General features: G+C 48.0%; 1 protein-coding gene across 2 annotated transcripts; it reads right to left on the minus strand.

Moving 5' to 3' along the window:
• Positions 1-1271: 1271 nt before the first annotated feature.
• Positions 1272-14438, minus strand: HTR5A (5-hydroxytryptamine receptor 5A). 2 transcript variants are annotated; one of them, XM_046021079.1, is made up of 3 exons: positions 14337-14438; positions 12729-13415; positions 1272-1827 (listed from the first exon to the last, which is right to left on the minus strand). In XM_046021079.1, the coding sequence occupies exons 1-3, from the start codon at positions 14343-14345 to the stop codon at positions 1495-1497; spliced, it is 1029 nt and encodes a 342-aa protein (XP_045877035.1). In that variant the 5' UTR covers positions 14346-14438; the 3' UTR covers positions 1272-1494. The 2 variants fall into 2 exon arrangements, with proteins under 2 accessions (XP_045877035.1, XP_045877034.1); XM_046021078.1 differs by lacking the exon at positions 14337-14438 and having other exon boundaries at positions 12729-14000.
• Positions 14439-25109: the final 10671 nt, after the last annotated feature.

The following is a 25109-nucleotide window of genomic DNA, read 5'->3' on the forward strand; positions in this document are numbered from 1 at the left end:
ATTATAATAATTCAAAGATGATTATCATACATAATTTTAAATTCATGCATTCCAAGAATCAGGGACGTAGCGGACCACAGTCAGTTTTATTGTCTGAGACCTTGTCAAAGTTTTGTCTAATGGCCTGGGTTTTCTCTGATCCTATAAACGCTGTATCATCATCTAATTGCCTTGACTCATTTATAGAAAGGCATCGTTTTGTAAGGCTCTGAGGCCACATTTTATTGTACTTCTGCCCTTCTCACTAGTTGCTAGTGTTGGCCTCCTAGCAGGGATTCACACACCAATAAAAAGACAGCGAATTAACCCACTGTCCCTGTAAATTTACGTGTTTGGTGAGTGTGCCTTCACGGTCCTCGGTTGTGAAGCTGTGCGGAGGTAAGCCACCCACGTCATGACAACTTCCTCGATTCCCATGATCCAAGGGTAGAGGTCTTGGCCCCGTAACATCCGAATAAATTTCATACAAATAAAACCCATAGAAAATAAGCAAATTCAACAGATTCTACAAAACCAGTGGATTGTACAGTTGCTTCAGAACGGAAGGAGGTGTTTGATTTTTAGTTCCTTTCCGAGTTGACGGGTTGAATTTTAGAATAAACTAGCCAAGCGGAACCTTGACCTCCTCCATAGTCGTGTGTGTGCGCGCACGTGCGCACGTGGGTACACAGACCACACGTGCGTGGTTGCCACAAAGTCTTAAAGCCAATAGTCACAGCTGCTGTGCTGTGGCTATGCAGTTCAGTAGGGTTAGAGACGATATCCTGTAGCCAAACACTGGGACGTACACAAGAAGTACTAGGGTATACTTACCGGGACCATAGAACGAAATTTCAAGTTAGGGACTATTCCAGAAAACTGGGAATTATGGATTCCTACCCCTCCGGTGTCCCCGTTCCGATGTCTTCTCCATCATTTTCTAGCCATGTTGCTTGATTTCCTTCCTCTCGTTTACCTTGTTGGACTTCTCTGGGGCCAGGACGATGACCATGCTGGAGAGGCTTAGGGGAGGGGGAAGGGCACTTTGTGAGCCAAGTCTGTGGCTGTTAGGTGCAGAGTGAACAACAACAGATTGAGTTAGATCAAGAAGGTCACCCGGGGCGCCTGGGTGGCTCAGGGGGTTAAGCCTCTGCCATCGGCTCAGGTCATGATCCCAGGGTCCTGGGATCGAGCCCCGCATCGGGCTCTCTGCTCAGCGGGGAGTCTGCTTCCCCCCTCCCCCCGCCCCGCCTGCCTCTCTGCCTACTTGTGATCTCTCTCTGTCAGATAAATAAATAAAATATTTTTTTAAAACACTGTAAAAGAAAAAAAAGGACACCCAAACTGCCTGGGAAGACCCACATTCCTACGTAGGAGTGGGAAGTGAGGGCTAGTTCTGAAGACGACCCAGGAGAGCCGGGAGCACGTGCCTCTTCCACGTGGAAGGGATCCGTGGGTCGGGGACGGGGAGCCGGAGTTGGAGGGTCTCGTCCCCTTCCTCCCCAGGCCTCACGCTCAGTGTTGCCTGGAAAAGAAATTCCTGAAGGCGCTGTTATAGTTCTTGTTGAACGCTGTGTAGATGAGCGGGTTGAAGAAGGAGTTGGAGTAGCCGAGCCAGAGGAAGATGCTCTTCCAGACGGCGGGGATGTCGTAGGAGCAGAGCGGCCCGACGAGCTCCGCCGTGAAGAAGGGCAGCCAGCAGAGCGCGAACACCCCGATGAGGATGCCCACCATCAGGGCAGCTTTCTGCTCCTTCTGTTCCCTCCACGTGTCCCCTTCTGTCTGGAAGGTGACGGTGGTGTGGCGCACCGTGAACACCAGCTGGGGCTGCTGTGCAGAGGTCTTCGCCTGGAAAAGATCAGCAGGAGATCCATGAAGGGCTCCTCGTGCCCGTCCGGCGTGTGTGAGCTGAACCCGGACGCTGATGCCGGGTCCTGCCCATCCATCCGCCAGAAGAGAAAGTCCTTGACGGTCGGCTGTGGGAAACTGGCAGCCTGGGGAGCCCGCCCGCAGCCGTGGAAACGTGGGATTGGGGCCCGGCGCGTGCTGCCGTCTCAGAGATGGAAGGAAACGGGAGCATCTCTAATCAATGTGGCGAAGATGAATTCCCTGTTGCTGTCTATTCAGCAAGGAAAACAGAAATAGATCGGTCGCACGGGACATAGAATTTACTGACAAAGGTCCATGAGTAATCAAAAGGGTGCTCAATCCTTACCAACCCCTTGGACAATAAAAGCCTGATTTCCTGAAATTTTAACAGCTTTCTGTGTTCCTGTGACTCCTCCCTGAAGGAATTTTCTAGAGTTTCTTCTGGGGTCAGTTTCCTATGACTGTTAGGGACAGTTCACTCACCACGACACCGATCTCCTTCAGGGCTTATTCTGTGTCCTTTCCTTCCCCCAACTTCTGTGGAAAACAGACTCCAGACTCCTAGGTTCTCCCCAGTTGGGTGCTCCCAGGTCCCCGGTGGGCAGGTTTCCACAGAACTGGGCTCTCCACATTCCAGTCCCTTTTCCAGAGACGTGGGATTTCTGGGAAAGGGGCTCTTCCCTCCGATCCAGTCCATTTACTTCCATCTTTGGGGAATTGAAATATGGAATGTCTGACCAAAAGACAGCCTAAATACGGAGAAATCACAGTGGGTAGATTTACTAAACTAGCAAGCTAACCAACCCAGGCAGGCTTTCTGGGCCCATCAAGCATTCGCTGGTGGGTGAGACCGCATGGATCTTAGATTTTATTCTTCCCAACACCAGCATTCTGTGACCCCAGAGCGTTTGGAAAGGAGAATTACACAGCGCGCTCTCAGGCAGCACACAAACTTTCCGACAAAGGGCCAAGTCAGAAGGTCATTCTCGTCAACCTAAACCACTTACCCGGTTCATGGCTACATCCATAAATTGGAGTCAAAGATATTGGCTTGTCTGTCATGTAAAATATCAGGCATACTTAGGAACACTGTGGTTAAAGCGGTATTAGTTGATATATGAATTATTAAGTTTGTACGATAGCCTTCCCGTCATTTCCTTGAATAAGGAAACACTGATTCTTGCACAATTGAAAAGATCATCAATATTGGGCCAAGCAGCGCACCATGCTGCACCCCTTAACAAAGACATAAAACGAGAAGTGAACGTCTCTCTTTCTCCATCCCAGTCTCACCCCGAGACGGCACGATAGTAAGCTTTCTCAGATTATTGGCACATATCTGGTAGCGCGTTGCAGGGAATTCATTTACGGAAATGCAAACACAATATTTAGTTTCATGTTCCAGCATAAAACAGGGAAACCCACCAATTTTTAAATAAAACTCAATCCTAAAATGGCATCAGGGAAGCCACTTCCCCCCATTTTCCAAAGACGGCAGCTGAAGGAGAATTCTGGTCCTGACCGTTAACCTCCCCCCGCCCCCGAAATTCTCCTCCCCCTCAGCACTTTTTTGGTGGTAACACTGGCCACTCAGGGTTGTGACCCCCCTCGCATCCACCCCTTAATTCCCTACAGCACAGCTGATACGAAGGCAGAACACTAAAACTAGACTTTTGTTAAAGTAGAAATAAACTCAGCAACACACACCCGGATATTCTGGCTTTTGCGATATGGCACACTCTTGGGACCCGACCAGCCCCTCCCAGCGCGACTCCATGTCTGCCTTCCCTGTGGTCATTAGCCTCTGCAGACAGACTCCAGAAGTCCACGTTCAGTCCTTTATATACTCAACTTTCCGTTGCAAGACACAATGAGCTCCACAAAGAAACTACCAACGTAAAGCCAACCTTCTGTAAGGCTCAGATAGACCCCCAAAGTTGCACATTCAATTTGCAGGAGTTTCCTGTTGCATAATGGAAGAAGTTGCAAGGTTTCCATTCTGGGGAACCATCTTCTTTCCTAATGATTGACACGCAGAGTATCTGCCTCTCTTGAGATTCTGCGCATCCCTGCACTCAGATCGCGTCCTATAGCCCAAACCCATGTCAGGGTGCAGCTCATCATTCATCTGAGAGATGGGACCACAGTGCTTGCTCGTCCAGGTGTATGACCTACATTTAAGTGTAGGAGTTGAGTGTTTCTATAAAAATAAGTCTTAGGAAAGGGAGCCCCAGTATTATAAGACAGTTTCATGGAAGCCCATGGCTTCAGTCATGGTCCTTGTAAAGAGAGGTTAAGTGCCCCGTGCAGCCCTGAGAGGCTATTTGGCAATTTTACTATAAAACCTCACGTTTTTCCGGTACAGCCTATCACAGGCTCTTACAGAGGAAGAGCTATTCCCACATAGAACATACATTCATTGCACCTGCAAGGGTTTTCCTCCGTGTCACGGTTCTCCTGGTGAGTGAAGTGTGTTCTCAAACAGGTTCCAGGTACTGTATTTCTGAGTTTGTCTTCAGGCTGGTTTCTCCCATGTCGATAGGGTGTCCCAGCAGAATGTTCCTTCACAGGCGTTAGACTCATGCTCCTTACAGAGTTATTAGTACAGCAGGGTGTGCTTCCAATGAAGATTCAAGTGTCATGTTTCAACACTTCTTGTCGTGTTCCATGGGAACCCCTTAGGGTTCTGGTCTAAATGCAAGTTAAATTTTTTTTCTAATTACTTTCTTTTTATGGTTTGCTTGGAGTCAGGGATTGTTTATAGGTGAGTCCTAGAACTCCATGTGTCTCGGAAAAGCACATTTTCTAGGACCGCAGTGTGAAATGTTGATGAGCACTGACTCTTCTCTTGGTGCGGCATTGAACACCAACTTGTCAGAAGAAAGAGGGTCACTGATCGAAAATGGTGCTTCTGGGACAGCAGGGGCTCTGCCAGGAGGAGGATCTTTGTTGTCTGGGAGGTCTCAGGTTTCTAGTTGTCTAGTGTCTCTTGGTGGCTCACCTGTGGCTTTCTGACTCAGGGATTCCTTAGATCTTGGCTCCTTGCTAATCAGTGAGAGCAGTCAGGCCCTAACCGAGTCTGGAGAGTTGAATTCTAAGAATTACTCTACCAAATACTCAACATGCTCATTAGTAGACTCACAGACAAAGAAGTAGTAGGGTAAAAGAAAGTGAACATTCAAGCCAAATTGGGCTTTTCCTAATTACCTTTATAACACTGTTATCATTTATTTATTTATTTTTTGTGTTCGACAGCTCCTCGGTTGCACGGAACACCCAGTGCTCATCATAGCACATATCCCCCTCACGCCCATCACTTCGCATATGAAATTTCTCTAAGTAAACAATTAGCCGAGTCTCTCCACATACATGCGTTCTTTGGGGGTCATGGGCTCACACGTTAGACTTCTCATCTTTCCAAAATGGTTGTGTGCTAAATAATAATTCACTGGTTAATCATAAATCCAATGTGTTTCTTTAATTTTCTCTACCATTTGGCTGCACTTTCCTATTGATATCACAGATAACCGATAGGTTACCATCCGTAATGGGTACGAAGCTCAGGGATGAAGACCCTTACCTCAGGAGTGTTGTTTTGGGTGATTTGCAAGTTAGACCAGACCATCGTCGGAACAGAGGACGGACAGATGGGCAGGATGCTCACGCTAGATGGTCTTACGTATTGAGTGACGGCTGCACAAGGGGAAGAATGAAAATTCCTCAAACTTCCCAACTCTCTTAGGAAAAGACGGATTCTTCTGTAGCTATGGTCATAAGGAGCCTGGCCATGTGTTGAAATACCTCCGGCTGATCAGGGACCATAGAGCTCTGCGAATACAAACCTGCAAACCAACCAATCCGTGGCTGCCAGTTAGGGTAGGACTCACCCCAATAAACGCTCCTCTGATCGCCAATCAAGATCAGTGTGCTGATCTGAGTAACCCCGCTTTAAGGTGATAGCCATTCCCTGCCCTCCAGTTCCTGACCTCCTTGCTGTCCCTGGGCCCCAGAGATGGCTGGCATTCTGCCCTACACTAGAGACAGGACCGGACAGACGTAGCTTTTTCTTACTGTGGTAAGCAGCAGGTTTGGCTTGTGTTTCCATCTCAGATTCTGTGCGGTGCTTGTATCACCCGTAGACAGCTCAGAGTGCCCACTGAGATCATTTTGAAGATGCTCCCAGGATGCTTGGACCATGGGTGTATTTTCTGGGCCCCAAAGTCCAGTTGCCCTCAGGATCTGCAGCCAGGGTGCCAGTCTCATTGGCTCTTCTTGTTCTCTGCATTTTGTTATCCTAGGACTTGTAACCCAAAGTGCCTTCCCTCAAGGTCTTCAGGCTTAGGTCTCTGTATCAAGTAACTAGCCCTTTCATTGAGATGTATACCATTTGGTAGTTGACTTAGATCTTTGCATAAGCCCATTAGATCTCTTGTCCTGGAGGTGTACCATTTAGCGGATATTTTTTATGCCCTTAATGTACTATTCTCCTGCTACTTGCTTTGCTTTTGTGTTATTTGTCTATACATGCGAAGTCTTTGTTTCATTGGGTAATTTTTAAATGTTTTCTTCTGGAGAGACTTTCTTTCAGTTGAATATAAAAAGGATTGTTCTATAAGGCATTGTCTTGATAAGCTACTAATCCATTCCAAGTCAGACCCAAGGGCTAATGGTTTGAGGACTATTAGACCTAAGACCAATTTGTGGAAAGCGATGAATGAATCGAACTTTGCTTTGGGTCTCGGTTTGTGAAAGAATGTCACTCTGTTTAGCTCAAATTCCAGCTCAGTGAGTGTTGGGCTGGTGATTGTGTGGCGCCTTGTTAGCCTCTGGTCAGGGATCCTGAGACATTATTCATACAGCTCTTGGAGGCTCTTTCTTGTGTGTCATGGTTTGTCCAAGCCAAGGTCTTGAACTTCTCCTTTAGGAACTTCGACTTCCTATTTTAAATTGCCCTGTAATCCTAACTCTTGTCCTTTTCTTGACAAATGGCTTTTTAAAATCTTAATAAGGAACTTCTGACCAAGCCAAAATTAATAAATTAAATCATTTAAGAGGAGAGAGAAATACCAAACAGTTAACAGCTTCTTTAATTGGCGCGTTAAGGTCTTAAGCAAAATTCTAACTCTAAAGTAGTCTCAAAGATTTTGTAACATCCCCAGACGTACCTGCCTTGCATACCTAGGTGTTGTATGTCTCTGTTCAGCTTCACCCGACCTCCTCGATGCACTGTCCTTAGGGGGGTCTCAGAAAAAGCAAAGTCACACAGTCGAAGTGCCAGGTAAGAAGTCAAACCTATAGATTTTCAGTTAAAACACCGGCCTGCAGTTCAGTTAACCGTTATAACTCAGATTTTTCCTAAACTTCAGAGAGAAAGTAAAACTAAAAATTGTTATAGAATTTAAAACTTCATGAGAGTGTTGAAAGAAGTTTCTGTTGTCCTGGACTACAAATCTGTACCAGGGAGTGAAGTTCATTGGGGTCCCCTCAGATGGGGAAAAACAGATGCGTACAAGTAGAAGGATAGAAAAGGGAGGAGCTATCTAATGCAGCTGTGAAAATTTAAAACATAAAAATATAAAATACATTGTATAGAGCAATTTCAGAGGCCTTTCTTTTTTTTTAATTTAGTTTATTTTTTTGAGAGAGAGCATGAGCAGGAAGGAGTGGAGAGGGAGGGAGGAAGACTCCAAAGCAGACTCTGTACTGGGTGCAGAGTGTACGGGCTCAATCCCATAACCAGAGTGTACGGGCTCAATCCCATAACCAGAGTGTATGGGCTCAATCCCATAACTCAGGACCCGAGTCAAAACCAAGAGTCTGCTGCTTAACCAACTGAGATACCCAGGCATCCCTCAGAAGCCCTTCTTTTAACCCCTGGCCAGACTTACCAGAAAGAAAAGAGAAAGGACCCAAACAAATAAAATTATGAATGAAAGAGGAGAAATCACAACCAACATCAAAGAAATGCAAATGATTATAAGAGAATATTATGAGCAATTATATGCCAACAGATTAGGCAAGCTGGAAGAAATGCATAAGTTCCCAGAAATGTATCAATGACCAAAACTGAAACAGGAAGGAATAGAAAACCTGAACGACCCATAACCAGCAAAGAAATTGAGTCAGTAATCAAAAGTCTCCCAACAAAGAAGAGGTCCAGGGCTAGACGGCTTCCCAAGGGAAGTTCTACGAGACATTTGAAGAATTGATACCTGTTCTTCTGGAACTGGTCCAAAAAATAGAAATAGAAGGAAAACTTCCAAACTCATTCTGTGAGGCCGGCATTACCTTGATCCCAAAACTAGACAAAGACCCCACCAAAAAGGAGAATTACAGAAAAATATCCCTGATGAGCACGGATGCAAAAATTCTCACCAACATACTAGCTAATAGGATCCAACTGTACATTAGAAGGATTATTCACCACAACCAAGTGGGATTTATTCCTGGGATCCAGGGGTGGTTCAACATCTGCGAATCAATCAACATGATACACCACCTTAATAAAAGAAAGGACAAGAACCATATGATCCTCTCAACAGATGCAGAAAAAGCATTTGACAAAATGCAGCATTCTTTCTTGATTAAAACTCTGCAGTGTAGGGATAGAGGACACATACCTCAATACCATAAAAGCCATATATGAAAACCCACAGGGGAAAAACTGACAACTTTTCCCCTAAGGTCAGGAACACGACCAGGGCTGTCCACTCTCACCACTGCTGTTCAACATAGTCCTGGAAGTTCCAGCCTCAGCAACCAGACAACAGAAAGAAATAAAAGGTGTCCGAATTGTGAAAGAAGTCGTCAAACTCTCACTCTTCACGATGACATGATCTTGTTGAAAACCCAAAAAAGACTCCAGATCTGCTAGAACTCACACAGGAATTCAGCAAAGTCTCAGGATATAAAATCAGTGCATAGAATTCAGATGCATTTCTGTACACAAACAATGAGACAGAAAAAGAGAAATTAAGGAGTCGATCCCATTTACAGTTGCACCCAAAACTATAAGATACCTAGGAATAAACCTAACCAAAGAGGGAGATAATCTGTACTCAGAAAACTATAAGGTACTCATGAAAGAAATTGAGGAAGACACAAAGAAATGGGAAAACATTCCATGCTCATGGATTAGAAAAGCAAATATTGTTAGAATGTCTATGCTACCCAGAGCAATCTATACATTCAATACAATCCCTATCAAAATACCATCCACATTTTTCACAGAGCTGGGACAAATAATCTTAAAATTTGTATGGAACCAGAAGAACTTGAGTAGAAAAAAAGAATGTTATAAAAGAAAACCAAAACAGGAGGCATCACAGTTCCAGACTTCAAGCTCTGTTACAAAGTGTGACCATCAAGACAGCATGGTACCGGCACGAAAACAGACACACAGATCAGTGGAACAGAATAGAGAGCCCAGAAATGGACCCTCTACTCTATAGTCAACTAATCTTCAACAAAGCAGGAAAGAATGTCCAACGGAAAAAAAGACGGTTTCTTCAACAAATGGTGTTGGAAAAAATTGGACAGCCACATGCAGAAGAATGAAACTGGACCATTTCCTTACATCACACCCAAAAATAGACTCAAAATGGATGAAAGACCCAAATGTGAGGCAGGAATCCATCAGAATCCCAGAGGAGAACACAGGCAGCAACCTCTAGGACCTTGGCCACCACAATTTCTTGCCAGACACGTCTCCAAAGGCAAGAGAAACAAAAGCAAAGATTAACTATTGGGACTTCATCAAAATAAAAAGCTTTGCACAGCTAAGGAAACAGTCGACAAAACTAAAAGACAACCTACAGAATGGGAGAAGATATTTGCAAATGTCCTTATCAGATAAAAAGCTAGTATCCAACATCTATAAAGAACTCAACACCCAAAAAACAAAAAAATCCAGTCAATAATGGGCAGACCACATGAACAGACAGCTCTCCAAAGAAGACATCCAGATGGCCAACAGACACATGAAAAAATGCTCCACATCCCTCAGCATCAGGGAAATACAGATCAAAACCACGACGAGAAATCACCTCACACCAGTCAGAATGGCTAAAATTAACGAGTCAGGAAATGACAGATGTCGGTGAGGATGTGGAGAAAGGGGAGCCCTCCTACACTGTTGGTGGGAATGCAGCCACTCTGGAAAACAGCATGGAGGTTCCTCAAAAAGTTAAAAATGGAGCTTCCCTACGACCCAGCAATTGCACTACTAGATATTTAATACGAAGGATACAAAAATAGTGATCCGAAGAGGCACGTGCACCCCAATGTTTACAGCAGCAATGTCCACAATAGCCAAACTATGGAAAGAACCTAGATGTCTGTTGACAGATGAATGGATAAAGGAAATGTGATATATATCCACAGGGGAATATCTTGGAACATTGAAAAAAATAAAATTAAAAAATTAAAATTTACCTTAAAGGAAATCTAAAAAAAACCCCAATGGAATATTACTCAGCTATCAAAAAATTAAATCTTACCATTTGCAATGATGTGGAAGGATCTAGAGTATTATGTTAGGCAAAATAAGTCAATCAGAGAAAGACAATTACACGATTTCACTCACATGTGGAATTTAAGAAACAAAGCAAAGGATCATAGCAGAAGGAAGGAAAAGATAAAATAAGACGAATCAGAGAGAGAGACAAATCATAAAAGATTCTTAACTCTAGGGGACAAACTGCAGGCTGCTGGAGGAGAGGCAGGTAGAGGGATGGGGTCACTGGGTGATAGCATGAAGGGGGGCACGTGATGCAATGAGCACTGGGTGTTACGTGCACCTGATGAATCACTGAACTCTACCTCGGAAACTAATAATACACTCTAGGTTAATGAATTGGACTTAAGTAAAATAAAAAAATAAAGATTCAGGCTGATGAAGTCAACCTACCCCTCCCGTTGCTTCCCCAAAAGCCATTTACGATTAGCGACCGTGTCTGGCCAGCACGGCTCTGCGGCAGACGAGTCAGCAGCGAATGCAGCGCTGTCTTCGTATGCAGACAGTTACTAGTGGTTTCATCACGCTTTGTCAAGGGCAGGGCCCATCTCTCGTGTTGCCCGCTCCCAGCCCAGTGTCTGACAGAGGTTAGGCTCTCAGTAGGTATTTGAAGAAAACTTAGCAGGCAAAGAAGCAAGGAAAAATGTTGTGTTTCCCTAGGTAACACAGCCAGTTGGGGGTAGGACTCTCTATGGAAACGCTGGCACCTGCTACCAGGGAAGAAGTGGGAGACCTGGTTTGTAATTCACCCTTCCCAGTAACAGAGGAGCCCTGGACCATGTGAAGGTCTTGCAAACCAAGGGCCCTGTTTTCTTAAGTTATGTGGCAGAGAGAGAGAGAGAGAGAGAGAAAATGAAATGGTGCAAAAAATATATATAAAAGCAGAACAATGTCAACATGTTTTGCTAATGTTCTCTCCAGGGCAGAGCAGTGAAAGGCTGCATCACTTTGCTGTAAACTCCACAAGACGGAACTGTGACTGCTTTTCCTTGTCACGCTGTGTCTGGCATTGGTTGTAAACCATTGGCCTGGTAAGCACCCTGGCAGAAGAGGGTCTGTGGGAGGAGGGCCTCTAAAGGTGGCCGGTGCTCTTGCTCCTGGCCCGGAGCTGGGGTGGATCGTCACGCGTGTGGAAGCCCCGGGCAGGTTGGTGCCCCATCGGCACTCCTCGTTCAGTTCCGAAATCCAACAGCACAGGGTTTCCCAAATCTGACACTGTTCTCATTGTGCTCTGAATAATTTTTTGTTGTGGGGGACTGTCTGGTGCTTTATACAGTGTTTTCCCTCCAAATCTTAGTGTCTCCAGACATCCCAAATGGCCCCGGGAGGGGATAAATCACCCCCTGCTTGAGGTCATTGTTCTGGATAAAAGAACAGGTAGCCTCTGACCCCCTTTTCCCTCTTCTAGAAGGACGCACTTTCTCCTCCCTTACCTACACCTCTGGTCCCTCTGAGCTTGATTGACTGGTTATCCTTGGAATTAGCTACTGATCCCAAAACACCACCGCATCATTGCACTCACCGGAGGTGTCTATCGCCCTCGCTAGAGGGAGCTCTTCCTGGGAACGATGATGTCTTTATCATTCAGCCCAGACATAGTGTGGGTTTAATATGCTTAATGGAATTTATGTTGTTCCAGAGCCAAGCACAGAAACTGGGGCTGTGTAGACTTCTGATCTAACTGAAATACAAGAATTGGGCTCCGGGGAAGACCTCGGCAGTGAGAGCTGGTGGGCGGAGAGCAATCTTCCCACCCCGTGGATTCAGTCGTGCATTTCCCAAATCGGCAGTCACAGGGCTGGGTTAGTAAGAGTTAACAACCAAACAGGAAAGCATGGTGGAAAGAGGACACTTCACTGTTGCTGTAGCTACGGTGGCTACTTGTAAAGACCTGGGGAATTGTCTGCCTTAGAGTTTTAATTTCCTCCTGTCACTTGTTTGGGAAGGCAAACAAGTGACCCTCTGCTGCCTACAAACAGCCCGATGGGGCTGGAAACAGACCCAGAAGGCAACACAGAGGCAGTGAAAGTGTGTAACAAAAGCAGGCTCTGAAATGGGTGAACGCCTCGATAAGGACACTGCAGAACAGCAGGTGGTAAGCCAGGAGATGCTATGTTTTTGCAAGATTAGTTGCTTTGATTTGCAAAGAAAAAAGCAGACTGGCCAAAAACATTAATCTGCTCTGCCTGATGTTGAGCAATCTTTCTGCCAAGTCATGTTACCATCTGTCCTCCCCCTTTCTCCCCTCCCCTCCCCGCCAAAAAACTAAAAAGCTCACTTTCTACAAACTTTGGAGTCCGTGTGCTGGAGATAAAGCCTGAACGAATGCAAGTGAAGTATTTTCAAGGATCTCTGTAACACCCACCTCCACAGCCTCCGGCCAGGGTGAGACGCTGTTGGTCTTCCTGGAGCCCATGCGGAGCTTGGCGGCCTTGTAGACCTTCCAGTACACGAAGAGCACCACGCAGAGCGGCAGGTAGAAGGCGCCCACGGTGGAGAACACGGTGTAGGAGGGCTCGCGGCTCACCTGGCACTCCTCGCTGCCCTCCGAGTAGGTCTCCCCCCAGCCGAAGAGCAGCGGCGCCAGCGAGATCACAGCGGAGAGCGCCCAGGTGAGCACGATCATAACGTTGGAGATGCGCTTGCGGGCGCGGGGCGTGTATTCCAGGTGGCGCGCGATGGACCAATAGCGGTCCAGCGCGATGGCCGTCACATTCCAGATGCTGGCGGTGCAGCAGAGCACGTCGCACGCGATCCACAGCTGGCACAGCCGCCGGCCCAGCTGCCAGCGCCGGCCGGACAGCTCATGCACCAGGCTCAGCGGCATGACCAGAGCCGCCACGAGCACGTCCGAGATGGCCATGGACGCCACTAAGTTGTGCGGAACCCGGTGGAAGGTGCGCACGCGGAGAATGGTCGCCAGTACCAGGAGGTTCCAGGAGAACGTCGCAGCCACCAGAAAGCCCAGCAAGGTCAGAACAAGCACACCGAAGACGGAGAGGAGGGGCGGGTCCTGGCGCGGGTCATCGGCGTCAAGGCTGCTGCGGTTGATCTCCGAAGGGGCGGGGGTGGAGAGAGAGAAGTAGGTTAGGTTCACAGGAGAATCCATCGCTGGGTCGAGACCGGCCCGGGGTGCGTGCAGAAGGGGCGTTCAGGAAGGCAGTCGGTGGCCCCTGCGCCCGGAGCCACTCGGGGTGTTTGTGACCTCTGGCTGGCGGCGGGGTTTCCGGGGATTGTTTACAAACCTCCTGCCGGTGAGCATACGCGGGAGACGGTGTGGCTGAGAGGAGGGTGCGGGGCTGTGTCTCGCAGCGCAGCCAGGGCCCTCCTAAGCTGTCACATGCCCAGGCTTTTCCGTCGGCACAGACAGCAGTCCGGTCACCCAGAGCTGAGCATCTCCCAAGTCGGGGGCAGCTGGGCGCCCCTGGAGCCCGTGGGTGCCGGAGGGGGTGCTGGTGCGTCAGAGCAGTACTCTGGCTGCGCGTTGCCTCCCTGCCCGCCCCTCTCTCCAGGCAGCTGGCGGCAGCCTCAACCCCGTGCCCGGGGAGCCAGGCGGGGACCTTTTTTCTGGGATCTGCCTCCTGCTACCCCGCCAGCCCCAGCCCCACGCCGTCTGGGGCCGCGGCTTTGGGGCGGAACGCTGGCGCGCCCATCCGGACCTGCCTTCTCAAAGTGGGGATCCAGCCTACGTAAGGCATCAGCTGATAAGGTCGCCTATCCCCGCCCCTCCGCCCGGAGCGAGCGGCGCTCGCTCCCGCGGGTGCTGTCCGTGGTGCTGCTGCCTCCCCCCACCCGGGCGCGGGTCTTGGCGCTGTCCCCGGTACTCGCCCTGCTTCCTGAAATGCGCTCCCCGAGTGGATCAAGTTTACCAAGGAATCTCCTGGACACATTCCTCGAGCTACCCCCTACCCACGTCCTTCCAGGGGTGGTCTGGATACCTGGAGTGGGTTCTCAGCTCTCCGCAGGGCCTTACCTTAAGCATGCATGTTCCTAGTTACAGGTCTAAGATGGTATCACTGGCTTTTCTTCTCCTGAAGATGTTAGTACATGATCGCGTCCTTCCTACACAACACCTGGCGCTTCCCCTAAGGGATAGTTTTCCTTTAAGGAGAAAAGGCAAAAGAGCATTTACTGCTGTTCCTAGAAATGGCTGAGGTATTGGAACCACCACGTTTAAACCATGTCCTCAGAATCACAGAGAAGCTGCAGTCTTCCAGGGCCCCCCATTGGATTTGCTTCCTTTGAAAGGCAATACGGGATACAAGTCGCTATAAAAACTCCATCTCACTCGAAAGAAAGAGGAAGCCTTTAACTCTTTCCCTCCACATACACACATGGCCATATACACATCCATAGCAATTAGGAAAAGATGAAAATTCCTACCCAGAAGTTATGATAGAAAGCACTTCACAAAGGGAGACCTGATATGGCAAGATAAAATAAACTAAAAGAAGAACAATATGACAGAAAAGAATATGAGATGGAATCAAGCATTTTTAAAGTGCATATAATTGGTGTTATGAAGTCGTATACGTTCACAGATGGTTGGCCACAAGTTTGGTCAAAGCTTTTCAGTTATTTGAAGATAAGAAACATGCTTTGTTACAAGATTCAGTTTCTACCAGAGTCCAATGAGCATCAAGAGAATGCCCTGGAAAGAGAGAAAATCCTCCACTGGGACCCGGAGGAGAGAATGCTGTTAGGAAATATTGATGAGAATATTCTTCATTAAATACAAGTTTATACTCAGAGCTGTTTCACCAAATACCCCCTAAATACAGCTGATGGTGGCCGCTTGTGTACAGGGCTACCTTATGTGGCTCTAGTCAAGGGGAAAACGTGAGCTCATTCACAGCACATTACCTTCTTGAAGCCATAGAACCCACTGGGATGAGATGTAAACTATGAATCTTCATCTTTGAAACAGATGGTCTGAACAATTCTGCCTTCAGTTTCCGGAGCCCATGATCTGGAATAATGGGTGAGTTACATATCCCATAGGCAGCAGGCCTTGGTGTGGGGATCTCCAGATACAGATCTCAAAAGCCACCATGGGTTCCAAGAATATTCCCCACTGGCACCGTGTGCTGAAGCTAGCAGTCCGCACTGAGAGTTCAGTGAGAAGCCATCAAATAAGGGGCCAAGCCGGGGATGACGGAGGACATTTTGTAAAAATCGGAGTGTCGCATAGGTAAGAATACAGCCAATTGCTCTCACAAAGAAGAAATCCAATGGAGCATCTCAAGGAGAACCAAAGTTTTTGAGAAATTCTGGCTTATACCTAACAGAAACAGAAAGAGAAATCAGAACACTTCAGTTTCTTTATCTTAGAGCCTGGCCATGATTTTAGCTTGAAAAAAATGTCAAGAGTTATAGAACACCTACCTGCCATAAAACACCTCTGAAGGCCAGTTTTGAGGGGTAGGATCTCCTGCTTCACCTCCTGCGGGCTGAATTGTGTCCCCTTCTCCCTCAAACTTCCTGTGTTGAAGTGTTAAGCACCAGTACCTCAAAACAGGACTGCGTATGGAAATAGGATCTTTAAAAAGATGAATTTAAACTGAAATTCTTAGGGTGAGTCAGACTGGTGTCCTTATAGCAAAGGGAAATTTGGACACACAAAGGGAGACCAGAAATGTGTGCACACGGAAGGAAACCATGTGGGAACACGGCAAAAAGGTGGTCATTCGTGAACCAACGAAAGAAGCCTCAGGAGAAGCCAAACTTGATGACACCTTGATCTTGGACTTCTGGCCCTCAGAACTGTGGAATAAAAGGGGGAGGATTGCTGTTTCTTAAGCCGCCCAGTGGGTGGTACTTTGTTACAGCAGCTCTCACAAATAAATACATTCAACAAAAGATATGTACAGAAGATGCAACCAAGATGATATACCATATGGGGGTTGTGTAGACATGGTGATAAATTACAAGACATCTACTGAAACACTTCTTTACAGAACGTGGTTTGTGCCCATTCTAGCAACAACCAGATGCAAGTTCTGGTGTCTTTCATAGTTACCCACATCTTGAGATTAAGCCTTGTGATTGGCGTATAGGAAAATGAAGGCTGCACGTTTTTTATAATGGGAAGGTATGCATCCATTTGATTCAAGCAGGAGTTTAACTACAAATGAAGATTCTTAATTCCAAGCTTAAAAGTGAGAAAAAATGGGGAAGTGCAGAATATAGCCTTATTCTGTCCCACTTGCAAGGATTGGAGGGATAGGATTTTTCCTACCCATCTAAACCACCACAATTTTATGAGAGCAAAAAATGATCAGAACATCATTGTTCATGTATAAAGTCTCTATTATAAACCAGGTATCAAATATGCATCCCTGTATGATCATACCTCAAACAAATTTTAAGGAATTGTTATCCCTGCTTTATTTTATTTTTATTTCATTTTTTGAGACAGAGAAGGAGAGAGCATGGGAAGGGGGAGGAGCAGAGGGAGAGAGAACCTTGAGCAGATCCCACGCCCAGCACCTAGACTGATGTGGGGCTTTATCCCATGACCCGATCTTGACCTGAGTGGAAATCAAGAGTCAGACACCTAACTGACTGAGCCACCCATGTGCCCCTATTATCCCTACTTTATAGTTGAGGAAATGGGTTTCCTGGAGATGAAGGAAGTTGCCCAAAACCACATGAGATTTGAGCCTGAGTGTAACCCAATCTGTGTTCTTGATGGGCCTGTTTTACTGTGTAATAATCAAGATTTCACAACAGTTAACTACAAAGGCTAAGCCTTAGTCTTCATCAGCTTGGGCTGCTATAACAACACACCACAGACTGTGGCTTCCAGAACAGAAACTGACCTGCTCACGGTTCTGGAGATTCGAAGTCTGAGATCAGAGTGTCAGCATGGACAGGTTCTGATGAGGACTCTCTTTCTGGCTTGCAGACAGTTGGGGGGTGAAAGAGAGAGAGAGAGAGAGAGAGAGAGAAGAGGGGATCTTTCTCTTCTAAGGCCACAGTCCTGTTGGATAAGGGCCCCACCCTCATGACCTAATTTAACCTTCTAAAGACTATCTCCAAATACAGTCATACTGGGAATTAGGATTTCAACATATGAAGGGGGGGGGGGCTACAATTCAGTCCAGCAGCCCTAAGAGAGCACTTAATGGTAAGGGAAAGACCAAAACAATTCATAGAACTCAGTGTTATTCCCAACCAAATTTCCAAAGGTGATAGAAGATAAAAATGACCACAGAAGCCATTCTGCATGGCATAAAGGCTTACCTCCTCCACATTCTTAATAATGGCCACAAAAATCCAGGCTTGCTGTTTTGTCAAGAAGAAAACGGAAATGGATCATGGATCGAATGACTAGCACGTGCCTAGGCTACAGCTTAAGAGACAGTGGTCCTCACACTTTTAACACAATTGCTTACCCCTGTTTATACATAAAAAGTAGGGTTTTTTCTCATCAAATTGACTTAACAGTAGAAAACAACCAGAAGTCACAAGATCCTAATAGCCGAAGAATGAGGTGCTGGTGGAGATCTTACATTTCATTCAGTGTCTCAAGCTCCCTACATACCCTGTGACCAGAAGAAGAAATGTGCTAGTCGTAACCTAGATTATATGTGATAGAGTGTATCTTTTCCTTTGTCAAAGGATAAAGGGGGACAAGTAGAAGTTGTTTTCAGCCCAAACCCCCACTGATTGCCTTATACACACCTGCGTGCATGGTACCTCCTTTGGAGACCACTACCTCTGGGTCATCCTCTGGTCCCTCCGCAGAGGACAACACGCATAGCCTCGGTCAGGGAGAACGTGCAGCAAGGATGAAGGGTCGCCATTCAGAGCAGCACGAGACCAGTAAACCACCTGCGACACCCATTCAGCTTGAGCGCAAATTACTGGCCCCAATTCCACGTCTTCCTGAATGATCTTCATGAACTGGTTGAAGAGTCCAGTCATCGGCAAGTCATTAGGCTGAGTAATAAATTCCTTAGGTCAGACAATGTTTCTTTATGGTTGTTTCCCTATCACACCCAACAGAGCCTAAAATGTACTCGGTTCCATAAGTATTTGCTCAAAGGACAAAATCGGAAAGAAAAAATGATCTCCCAAGTAAACTACTCTTTTTCCTGTTTAATGTAGGCACAATTAAGGCACTTTGAGTGGAAATGCCGTAACATGAAAATTATGATAATTTTTTTTCCATTTTATTTATTTTTTCAGCGTAACAGTATTCATTGTTTTTGCAAATTATGATAACTTTTTAAAGAACGCTTAATTATTCTGAAGAAGGGAACATCAGGAAAGAATAAATGCTAAGTTGTTACAGGAATCTTATACAATAAGAGCAGGACATGGGTATGGACGTTGCGCCTCTGAGATAACATGGTGCTCCTCCCGTAATTACGGCAACAAATGGCCAGGGCAGAGTGGTGGGGCAGGAAGGACCCGTCGGCGTGAGCTGTGGAGACTGTGAACGCAGCACAGTGACCATCGAGCCTATACAGATGTCTAGCCGGCAAGAGTGCTGGTTAAGGGACGCCCTCCACGCAAACCCAGCAGGGCCGACGGGGAGGCTGCCGGTAGATAGTGCCAAGGAAAGAGCCACGATCTGCCCAGGGATCCCACCGGGACCACTTCGTGGCCCAGAACGTGAGCGGCAGGAGAAGGCAGGGGCCTCTCGTAAATGACCCTACAACACAGACCTCGGTGTACTCGGGAGAAATCGCCTCAGTCCTTCCCCCAGAGAACGGGCAGTTCTAGTGTCCGGTCACCGTGCCTGGAGGGTAGGAAAGTACCGGGACTTTTGAGGACGGTTGGACACAGTCTGACTGGACATTGAAGCTTTAGAATCCGAAGTCCCACTATGGTCTTGTGGGGGCAGGAGCCGTTGGAGGGCAGCCAACGAGTGGAGGCCTGGTCCAGGCCCAGATCGGAGCGGGTGTGCTGGCTCAGGGGACCTTTCCCAGTGGGGATTAGTGCACTCACGGGAGTTGGCAGAAGCCCACATTGGTCGGTAGGCCTGTGGGGGAGAAGCTGTTGTAGTAGGGAAGGCCAAGAGCCTGTCTCCGAAACTCCGCCCCCAGTCAGCAGCCAGGACAACAAAGGACAACAGGGCTGAGGGGAAAGGCAGAGAGTCTCACCTCCCGGTCTCATTCGCGTGCAGTTCACTGTTTCATCCTTCCCACGGCAGCAGGTCCCGGCCGGTGAGGAAGATCGACCAAACAAGCATTATTAGCTCAGTTACACAGCCGGGGCAGATCCAGCCGAACGGGCCTACCCGGCGTCCAGTGCTGGTCTGCGGGCGCCAAGCCGGCCCCCAGCTAGTTTCCATCCCATCACACAGGAGAATCAAAGCAGGTGCAGCTCCCTTGAAACAGTCCGTGGTGGACACGGACGTTCTCGCTTCCCGGCGACCCTAACCCCCCGCTCTCTGTCAAAACGGTCTGAAGGACCCCGGGTCACCTAGATTAGCAGTTTTCACAGCATCTCCATAAACCCCGAGGAGCCCCTCAATCTTACAGCAGGTCTTCAAGGTCAAAACTGTTTTCACAGTAACAGTAAGAGACTGCTCACTTTTTTCACTGAGTTGACCCTGTCACGGAGGGTGGGAAGACGATGGTGAGTTCATCTGTAGGCAGCCGAGCGCAGGTCAAAGCCGCAGAGGGAGGTTGTTGCGTCGTCACGGGGACTCCTCACTCCGTGCTCTCGCAGGAAGAAAACAAAAGGAAAAATCACCAGTTTCACTTAAGAATGTCCTAAGGAAGCGTTAATCATATTAAATTACATTAATCGTAATAATACAATTCTACTATATCAACATATTAAATTATATACTATTAATTATATTAAATCTCGACCTGTGAATACAAATCGTTTTAAAAGTCGGTGGAACCAATCGAAGCTATGCATACAGCATTTCCAGTGTGTACGGAAAGAAGACAGTTGTCTTAAGGAAAAGACGCACGTGATTGAGTTGAACTAATAGCTTTTTAAAAAAATGAAACACTATTTTTACTTGAAAGGACTACTGACAGATAATAAACGATCATTATGGCGTCTTCGGTATTTGGCAGATATTTTCTCAGAATGATTGAAGAGAGCCTTCCCTTCAGGCAAAACCACTGGTAGTTTGTTGCCCATAATAAAAGGTGAGTTTTCAAGTGAAAATTAGAATTTTGGAAAACTCATATCCACTACTGTGACCTTGACAGCTTCCCAATATTTAAAGACCTTTCCGATGAGATCGGTGGCGATATTAACAAATGGGAGTTTTTGACGTTATGTAGTGAAATGTGTCAACCTCTGGAAGGTCTGCATAGTTCCAAAGTGAACCAATGACCAGTGCACGATGCTATAAAACCCAAAGGCAAAACAGACCAGCAGACTTTAATCTAACAAAGTACACAAAGTACATGATAGGGTCTCACCTTCCGCATCACAACAAGCCTTTAAGAAACTGCCACATTTTGAGCTTTGATATACCATCACAGAAAAATATCCATAATTATCTAAAAAGACTATTAAAATACTCCTCCACTTTTCAGCTATGTATTTCTGCGAGGCTAGATTTTCTTCATAAACTTAAACCAGAACAACGTATCACAACAGATGGAATGCAGAAACAGATAGGAAATTCCAGCTGTCTTGAAAAGATTTGCAAAAATGTTGAACAACGCCACGCAAAAACTTTTTAAAAATACTCATTTTTCCTAAAGACATGCCGTTTATGCAAGCACGTAATGGGTTTACCATGACTATTACTATAGTGTGTACGACGTACATACTATATTCTATTACTATACTAGCAATTACTACTGTTAACAGATTCATACACAAGTAGATCTCAACCTTGTCCGTTTAAATTTATCTTCCAGTAAGTACACGTAGGTAGAACTCACGGAAGTAAACTCCCTTTGGGAGACCCAGTCGTTCCGCAGAATGTGACAGAGCCCTGAGACCGGCGCTGAGAAGCGCTGTTGTTGGCCTCCATCAGAATGTCACACCGGTCCACTGTGTTAACACAGTCTCAGAGGACCGGATGGCCGTTTGCTAGTCCTTGGTAACGTGCGTGCTGCAGAGCGGAGGGCGCAGACCCTTCGAGCGTCCAGGCAGCTGCTCTATCCGGGAAGGCGTTAGGGGCCTCGTTCTTGGGGATTTGACAGAACATTCCTTCCCCAGTGAGAGAAGAAGTGCCGCATCTGGGACTGGTCACCCCTGGAAGGGCAGCATAATCCCATGGTGGGCATTTTGGATGCCACAGGCAGCACGTCCCACACTTGAGAACGCGGCTCTGATTCATACGCCCAGTGGCGTGAAGAGGCTGCACAGGAGAGGGATCTACCAGAGGTCCTGGGGGCAGGGAAAGTCGCCCTTCGGCTTGGGCCTTGAGACTCGGCAAGCCTTATGGTAGTAGATGTACCCGGGATGGGAAGAGACTCCGTGAAGACTTTGTAGTGAGCCCCAGTGAAGGAGCCGCAGTATGAACTCCTAGCGTTCTGAGAAGAAGTCAGGCCACCTGCACAAAGCCTTATGCCATTGGAACGGCAGCTCATGGCGCACCAGTTGTTCTGCGGGGAGAGCATCCGAACACGGGATAAGTCGCGATAGAACAAGATAGAAGCACTGTGACCCGAATCTCGCAGCCCCACCCACAAGACCGGGGGGCCCCAGCAGCAAAAGAGCCTCAAATGGAAATGCTCCAGAGCAGAGCTGGAGACATAAGCAAGCTCCACAAGTGGGTACCCTCGACCGCCCGGTCCCTGTCATCGCTATGTGAGCCCCTGCTCCTCAGCTCAGCTCAGAGCTGCGGCTGCATGACTCGCCAAAGGGCTGTGAGAAAGGCTGGGAGAGGGTCACACAGACACGTCACTTGGCGTGGGCCCGAGCCAGAGGAAAGACAGCTGCCACTCATGGCCTCACTCTGGGTGGCCTTGAAAGACGGTACCTCCCACCAGACGGAGCTCTGGGTGGTGTCCCTGATCATCCGTTGTGCAAAGAGAAACGGCCTGAAGTGAGAATACATGACGACTCGTGAGCTCTAGCGGCCGGGAAGGTGGGAGACTGGGAAGGAGGTGGTCTTTGAAAGCAACGTGTGGAGGGACCACAGGGAACAACACGATGAGAACGTCTCTCCCCTTTTTCAGTTCCTTTGAATGTGCTCCGGAGGGCAACCACGCAGGATGAAATCCTGGTGGCAGAATGGCCCAGCCAGCTGGGGACGGTCAGCGTCTGTCACTGGCCCGCACGGCACAGGCCAACAGCTGCGTGGAGACGCCGTGGTAGAACAGGACGGACCCCTCCCACCGAGCCCCGTTCAGTTGCCGCCACTGCCCACTGGCCAGCCTGCAAACAGAGACCGGTGCGGACCCCGCATCAGGACCATCTGCTGAGGGGACCCGCCAGCCACTTGCAAAGCGTCCCAGACCGACCCACGCTGGATCCGGCCACCTCGGAGGGCAGCTGTTCTGCCGCACATGTGGTTCCGTCCTTCCTGCCCACGGGGTCTCAGGCAGCACGACTCTCCGAGGACTCATAGAAGTTCTGAGCCTCTGATACGGAGTCCCCCATAACACCCTCTTGAACCAATGTCCCCACTTTATCACCTTATCCGTGGGCAGTTCCACGAGTAAACTGGCCCCTTCACCATGGGGTCCCACGCGGCACCGCAGACGAGCCGACCGCCTTACGCAAACCACAGCCAGGACGGATCGCCCAGAATTTTGAGCAAAGGACGACAGGCGCAGGGTTCTGCTTCCTGTGAAATTCCATTTATACAATTCGGCCACAGGAAAGGGAGTCCAGGGCATCAGAAATCAGGATCGTTAGCTCTGGTGGTGGGGGCGGGGAGTGACGAGGAGGGGGTCCGGTTCCGGTGCTTGTTGGCTACACAGCGCGCCACCTCGTGACACTCTTCTGGCCGTGCGGGTGGGACGTGTGCGTGTTTCTGTACATTACGCGTCATATTTCCTCACGCTTTAATAGAAAATTCAATAGTGAGAGCAGCTCAGTACCTTCCGGGTTCGAACAGTCCCTTTCGTATTAATTACCTCCTCCAGCAACAACTACCTTCAGCGGAACAGAGAACTCACGGTTAGTATGAAAGTGTTTATTTAAAACAATATTGAGAATGTCATAGATTCCACTCCTCTTAGCAATATTAAATTTTGCTCTCCTTCGGTAGATCATAATAAAATTTTAAAACCGTAATGTCTATGCCAGTCTACCCTCTGCCACTCTAGGTGTTATTTTGTAGTCGTTTTAAAATGATCGTGGAGGGGGGCACCTGGGTGGCTCCGTTGGTTAAGCCTCTGCCTTCAGCTCAGGTCATGATCCCAGAGTCCTGGGATCGAGTCCGCATCGGGCTCCCTGCTCCATGGGGAGTCTGCTCCCTCTGACCTTCTCCCCTCTCATGCTCTCTCTCAAATAAATAAATAAATAAAATGTTTTAAAATGATCGTGGGGAACCAAGAATGTGGCTAGCTGCAGGTAACTGAATGCCTCGTGAGCAGTGGTTCCAAACTGGGACGACCTCACGGAAGCCTAGGGTTAGCGCAGTGACAGCGAGATCTCTGAGGACGCGGCTCGGTCCGAACCCCACCGTGCCCTGCACGCCGCGCACCACCTCCTGCTTCCTCATTGCCCGCGCCACCTCCCAGCACCTCGTCCTTCTCCCAGAAGAAAGAGAAGGTTCGCAAAGGAGAACAAAGTTCTGCTCAGCTCTGCCTTCGTCCCCTGCACCTGAACCCAGGAGCCGGGAGGGCAGACTTCCTCCGCAGGAGCTTTCTGCTCGTGTGGACTGGCCCGCAGGGCTGCACATGACCAATGCTTGCTACGGAAGACGCTGGGAAATGGCGAGTTAAGCCTTCTAGTCCGTATAGCAGAGAAAGCAGAGGACGGAGTGGGTCGGGGGATGAGACTTACAATGATTGCAGCTCCGTCCCGTGCTTTTGCTCTTAAATAACTCAATACTTGAATCTCGCCATAGAAGGTTTGCACCACAGATCTTGCTCTTTTACTCCATACCCGAGCCCTCCTCCATTCTAGAACTCTCAAAGTCTTGACCTCTACGGTCCACAAAGTGGTGCTGGCAGAATGAGCTCTGCATTCCAGGGGACGGCAGTGTGGTCTCACTTCTCGGGGACCGTTACCGTGCGGCATTCCGGGCACGGCGTCCATCCTGCCGACCGGCCCAATGGCGGCTTCCCCAGGAGCTGAAGGCAGACGCGTGGCCCCTACAGCTTGGGGACTGTGCTTCTCAATGCCGTCTGGGCTCCGCTGATAATCAGGGTGTCGTGTTTAAGAACCAAGGACCCCTATCGTGTGGGAACTCTCAGTAGGTGCCATTGTTCGCGTCATCATCGCTTGGGACCCCGCCCTCTCTGTGCAGATTAAGCTTTATGTGCTGCAGAGTCTTTAAGCCAATTAGTAGACTAGACCAGAGCCTGCTGTGGCTCCAACCTTCACTCCTGCTACCCACAGCTGTTTGCCCTGCTCTAAATCTGCCCCAGCCAGCTGCATCTAGCCGTGCTCGTCTCCAGGTGGTTGCCACAATGACAGCTTCCAAAGACTAGCTACGGAGTCTTTTTGGGGTAAAATAAAAGCAGATCTTTCTGTAAGCAGCATTTTTTGGAGGCCACAGTGTCTGAGTCTTGGAAAACCCAGAGACACAAAATATACCACACTCCCAACTGAAGAGGCCACCTTTATCCCACAGTCGATTTTGAAAAATGTTCGAGCTTCCAGAAAAGTTGAAAGAATAATAAAATGAGAATGT

Source organism: Meles meles, chromosome 10, assembly GCF_922984935.1.
Source record: "Meles meles chromosome 10, mMelMel3.1 paternal haplotype, whole genome shotgun sequence".
In the NCBI taxonomy this organism is placed as follows: domain Eukaryota; kingdom Metazoa; phylum Chordata; class Mammalia; order Carnivora; family Mustelidae; genus Meles; species Meles meles.